Source organism: Bombina bombina, chromosome 1 (genome assembly GCF_027579735.1).
Source record: "Bombina bombina isolate aBomBom1 chromosome 1, aBomBom1.pri, whole genome shotgun sequence".
In the NCBI taxonomy this organism is placed as follows: Eukaryota; Metazoa; Chordata; class Amphibia; order Anura; family Bombinatoridae; genus Bombina; species Bombina bombina.
The window spans coordinates 1,406,422,461-1,406,428,339 of NC_069499.1; the positions used below are offsets into that span (position 1 = coordinate 1,406,422,461).

Here is a 5,879-nt window from a genome sequence, read left to right on the forward strand (position 1 = left end):
TTGTATAAAAATGTGTGCTTCCCCACACACACACAAAAAGTAAATTCTGTAACCGACAAATGTTGCAAATCAAATAGCTCATTTAGACAATATGCAGCATCTTCAAAATGAGGTTAAAGAATTTGCTTTTATAGCATTCTCTAGGGAATGGGGGACAAAGCACAATTTTTACACAAAATCTATAGGTGTATAAAGGGAAAAGTAACATCAAAATAAAAACTTTGATAATTCAGAAAGAACATGCAGTTTTAAACGACTCCAATTTATTCTTTTAGTGCCCTTTTTTGAAAAGCACACCTAGGTCTGCTGAGGAGCAGCAATGCCTTGTCATTAGCTTATCCAACGTCTACAGTTAGCTCCCAGTAGTGCGTTGTTGGTCATTCAAGAAAGAATACCAAGAGAAGGAAGCAAATTTGAGAATATGAGTTAACTGCAAAGTTGTTTACAATTGTATGTTCTATTCAAATAATGAAAGAAAATGTTGCTGTTCCATGTCTCTTTAAGATCAATAATGCAAGCAGCTGCCAAAAGCAACCAGCAACCCACCAAGACCTTCTGCCACACCACCCTCCCTAAAGCAGGTGGGCTCAGTATGGCACCCATATAGGCCACACGCAGTAGGATCAACTCCAGTACAAGAAAGCCCAGCAACAACATAAACATTGCACACAACACTGATCTGGTAACCTGTGGGAAAGTCTCCCTATGTATGCCAATGGTAGTTTTTAAGGTAGCTACAATCCTGTCAGATTTCATGTCTTTAAATTGAGTGAATTTCAAATAGAAGAACCAACCCCACCATCGTCTAGTATGGTACAGAATTCAATATCATAATCTCCAAGACCAATCTAAACTGCTCCATGGAAGCTTGAGAGCTGTCGCAAAGAGGTGATTATTTTTCCTATAGGGCAGAAACCAAGGCATTCTGAAAATAAATGTATTTAGCATTAATTTAAATTGACTCCCATCGCTCTATACACAAACACCACAAAGCTAAAGATAAGGTTTCATATTGTGTGTGGAGCACTTTAAATTCCATAGTTAATGAAAAATAGTTTTATTGTTGTAAATCTAGTACATCTAGTGCTGTTTGTCAAATGCAGTCGTGTCCAGTTTTTATACAGCACAACCCCTGAAATAGAACTTTTTCTAAAGAAAAATGAGCACAGTGTTCTTTAAAATTCCTGCAAGTCTCTTGGTGTAGAGTTACAAATGTTACTGCAGGTGAGATGTTAAAAGCAGTAAGAAATGCAAGATACTCATTTACATTGATAGAATTTAAGTGATTTAGGTAGTACAGTCATTCATATTTATCTTTATTTTTAAGACAGTTTCTGCACACATTCTGTTTCAGGATACTGTGGAAGGTTAAGCTGATACTTCTTCTGCAGAGCCATGGGGACAAATCGACCACCCAGATAGTGATAGCGACCATTAAAGTGCAGGGCAGATTTTTTAGGAGCAGTCAGAGAGATGAGCATGTCTGGCTGGATACCATCAGGATTTCCTTTCTCTACATCCCAACCTTAACAAAAAAATAAATAGAAATATATTTTATAACCTATAAATCTTTGCTTATTTGTAAGCCCCTGCCTCTTATCTCCATACATTTTATTAGCTTTTCACAGCCATTCAGTGCTAGTTCAAGTATGCCCTATACATAACATTTTGCTCACTCCGGTGGAGTTATGCAGGAACCAGCACTAATTGTTGGCTAAAATGCATGTCTGTAAAAAGCACTGAGCTAAGGGGAGTAGTCTGCAGAGGCTTAGATACAAAGTAATCACAAAGGTTAAAAAAGTAGAATATAGCAGTGTTGGTTAGGCACAACTGGGGAATAGGTAATAAAATGGATTATCTATCTAAACAATACAAATTTTCAAGTAAACAGTCCCTTTAAGTGTGTTTTTTTTTTTACAAACACTTTATGCCAATTGTTGATTATTTAGCATTTTATTAACTATATGAAAGAACATACTAACACACTAGGTCAGGGCTCGACAAATGTGTTCAAAAGTTAGAAGCCAGCAGTTTTCGGTCATCCTAATGATATATATATTTATAAGCATGTGTTGCTTGCGTCTTTGGTAAAGAAGCTTTGCAGGCGGTATTAGAATTACGGCTTGATCAAAGTTAGATTTGTATTTCACAGCTGTGAGATCTAGAAAGAATCTAAAATTTTAGGCGCAGTTGGTGAGGGGGCACTACACTAGGGATCCATGCCCTCATTTTTAGGTGCCACTGGTTCCCTGGTTTGTCGAGCCCTGCACTAGGTATCTGCAGATTTTATGTAATTGTTGACATCATTTGAAAACATCCATTTTAAACATTTTGAGCCCTTGAGATGCCACTGGCTTATTCTTTATTAGTATAATTTAGAAAAGTAAATGTCATACCAGATGGGATGTCCACACTTGCAATAGGTATAGTGATATGTTTCAAGGTATTTAGGATGTTTCCAAAGGGTTCTCTTACAGCTCCTTTAAAGCTGAATCCAAAAATAGCATCAACGACCAAGTTATAAGCTCCATCAATTAGCTCAGCCTAGCAGTGGACACAGACAAAAAGTTGTAAAACATCCAATTTCCTAGTAGATACATAAAAGCACTTTTCTTCACAATATAAATAAAAATGTCTTGTATGTTAACCTTTTAAAACCGTTATGCCGTTCTATTCCGTCATAATTAGACTGGGCTTTAAAGCCGTTATGACGGAATAGAACGTCATAGCTAACGGCTGTCCTGAAGCCTTCTGGGCTGTTAGGATTTGATTGCGGTCTGGAGGGCGTTCCTAGGGTTGTAGAGACGCCCCCCAGACGTGATCCAATAATTGAAATCTCGTGATCCAATAATTGAAATCTCGTGATCGTGTGGTTTCAATTTGTCTACATCAGAACCGTTGTTCTGATGTAGGCACTTTAGCCCTGACACAAAAGGGTTAAAAAGTAAGTATTTTGTATACATGACAACAACAAAAAAACTAAAATCTGCTTACGTACCTCTTCTGGAAACTCTGAGAGCAACGGTATGTCCATTTTTTGACACTGCACAGTTAAATTTTCAAAGAGTGCTCTATTGGGTCTTTTTGGGTAAAATACGGCTGGTTCATAACCCTTTGAATAGAAAGATAATAATTTGCATGTAAAGTCTATTTAACGGGATAGTAAACCCCCCAAAAATACATAATATAAGTAAATTAGAAAGTTGTTTAAAATCACATGCTCTTTTTTTAAATCATGACAAAATTGTGGGTTTAATATCCCTTTAAATCAATCATTGCACACTTACAAAAGTCTTAAAATATATATTTTTAAACAAAGTAGTACCATGAACTAAAGCATTTATAACAAATCTTCCATCTTGAGAGAAAAAAAGAAAAAGAAAAAGCTCAGTTACCATAATTTCCTATTCAAAAATGAATGAATAGCAGCATTTGATTCATGTGGGTATCTCCACTTAACCTGATATTATCAAATACTTCTACCATAACAAAGAACATTAATTTATTGTAGTCTTGGCACAAGATAAAATGCTATAAAACAGTGGAAATGATGTGAGAGATTGCACTTTCAGACTACAAGCACTGCACTCTCTTCCACCATTTAACATGCGAGGACGGTTAAAGGACCAGTCAACACTGTAGATTTGCATAATCAACAAATGCAAGATAACAAGACAATGCAATAGCACTTAGTCTGAACTTCAAATGAGTAGTAGATTTTTTTTCTGACAATTTTAAAAGTTATGTCTTTTTCCACTCCCCCTGTACCATGTGACAGCCATCAGCCAATCACAAATGCATACACGTACCATGTGACAGCAATCAGCCATTCACAAATGCATACACACTTATTCTTGCACATGCTCAGTAGGAGCTGGTGACTCAAAAAGTTTAAATATAAAAAGACTGTGCACATTTTGTTAATGGAAGTAAATTAGAAAGTTGTTTAAAATTGCATGCTCTATCTGAATAATGAAAGTTTAATTTTGATTGAGTGTCCCTTTAAAACTGTGATTACCTTTTATTAAGAGGTTTAAAATGGTATAACTTACAAATAGCTTCAAGTGTCTAGCACAAACCAGACCATCTCCACCATTGTTTCCTGGACCACACAGCACAAGTACTGTGGGAAAATTGGAAGTGAATGAGTTAACTGGATAGGCCTAAAAAAATTAAACATAAAAACAGTAAACATATGTGTTGTATTCTGTTCCCGCATTTTAGAAATATGCATTAGAACATATGTACTTGTTAATTTCCACCTACCTACTGGAGAAGTATCTATTTAAATACATTGTTCCCTTCTATTTACATAATACATGTCAATGTTGATTTTCTTAGCATCACACTAAAATATTATGTACCTTGGCTATGGCAGTAGCACAGCTCAGCCCTGCTAGTTCCATGAGCTGATCAACACTAAACTTGTATTCGTTAAAGAGCTCTTCATCCACTGCCTGGGCCTCCTCCTGACTGATAAATGTCAAAAGCAGACAAATTTAGTTGATGTGCAAGTTATAAAGGTAAAAGTGTGCATTATCTTTATCTAGTTTGCTACTTAACATTGACAAATATGTAAATGCTAGCTGCTTCCTCTATCAAATTCATATCTGCATACTAGTTTGGTCCCCATTCACAGATATCAACTATATCAAATACAGCCTTCCCTATTACAGCTGAGCCAGCAGAGCCCTCATATTGTGATCATCAAACGCTGGCCAATCACTCCTGACTGAGGGCTACCTTGGGTATAGTCACATCACTGTCCCATGAGCCAAATATTACATTGACAGTATCACCTGTCACAAACAACCCATTTGTTAATGTGTCACCTGATTCATACCCCCTTTTATTACCCTCAACTGAGGCACACCTAGGGTAGCAACCTGGCCAGTGCTGGTAGTATGTAAATGCCAGCAATGCTAGTGCCAGTATTTATGCAGGGCCTCTTATTATGCTATGGACACCCCAATGAACCGCTCTACAGCTCCTGAAACTGGCAAGTCTGGGCAGCAGACTGGTGGTGGGAAAGAACAGAGCGGCAGGTGTCTGATGTACAAGCTATTATTGAAAATAATTTGAGGTTTCTTGCAGGGATGATAAAATATGAAAGTACAGGTCTTTAATGAACATCCTAAAGCATTTACTTAAAGAAAAGGGACAGGTAAAGCTTTAGCTTTCCTGATTCTGATAAATAATGCATTTTAAAATGTACTAGTCTACTTCTATTATTAGTTTTACTTTGTTATCTTGGTATTCTTTGTTAAACAGCATAGCCAGGTATTTTTTTTAAATAAATGGTGGCAACAAAAAGCATATCTACCCTCACCTTAGGGTAAATTCCACATACCCAATGCCCCACGAGTAAAAGCTTGCAATTACTTACCTAAGACGTCCCCTTGTTACGAGTCACCAGAACTTACTTGTTTCAAGGAGGATTTCCCTGTTGTCCATTAGATTAATCTGAGAAAAATATCTCATGATGCCTATCCACTGAATAATAAAAGCCCTATTGCTGCCTGTCATTCATTACTTTACCTGAGACACGCCCCCTGTCATTACTGTTACCTAAGACTGCAAATGTCACATTCTGGTTTGTTCGTCTCCCCTATTTCTGTAACCAAAGGAACACCTCCATTTTCTTGTCACATTACCTAAGGTATTTCAGAGACCCCTCCATGACTAATCCAGAACGAAAATCTCGGCACTGCGCGCTCCCGACGCTTCCAAGTTCACGCAGACAAGTGTCACCAACTTGCGAGCCCTGTACCACCCTCGCGCATAAGCGCGTACCTCCGACCAAGAGGCCCAAACCAAAGAGCGCGCGGAGCCCTTGCATACGAGCAACTAAACGTCAAAACACTTCCGACAAGTAAGGG

The 5,879-nt window shown here is 37.6% G+C and overlaps 1 protein-coding gene across 1 annotated transcript; it reads right to left on the reverse strand.

The window, feature by feature from the left end:
- Nucleotides 1-1,041: 1,041 nt before the first annotated feature.
- On the reverse strand, nucleotides 1,042-5,879 carry NAXE (NAD(P)HX epimerase). The gene is made up of 6 exons (XM_053705197.1): nucleotides 5,655-5,879; nucleotides 4,365-4,473; nucleotides 4,053-4,163; nucleotides 2,999-3,112; nucleotides 2,397-2,544; nucleotides 1,042-1,525 (listed from the first exon to the last, which is right to left on the reverse strand). Exons 1-6 carry the CDS (start codon nucleotides 5,837-5,839, stop codon nucleotides 1,323-1,325), a joined length of 870 nt encoding a protein of 289 aa, XP_053561172.1. The 5' UTR covers nucleotides 5,840-5,879; the 3' UTR covers nucleotides 1,042-1,322.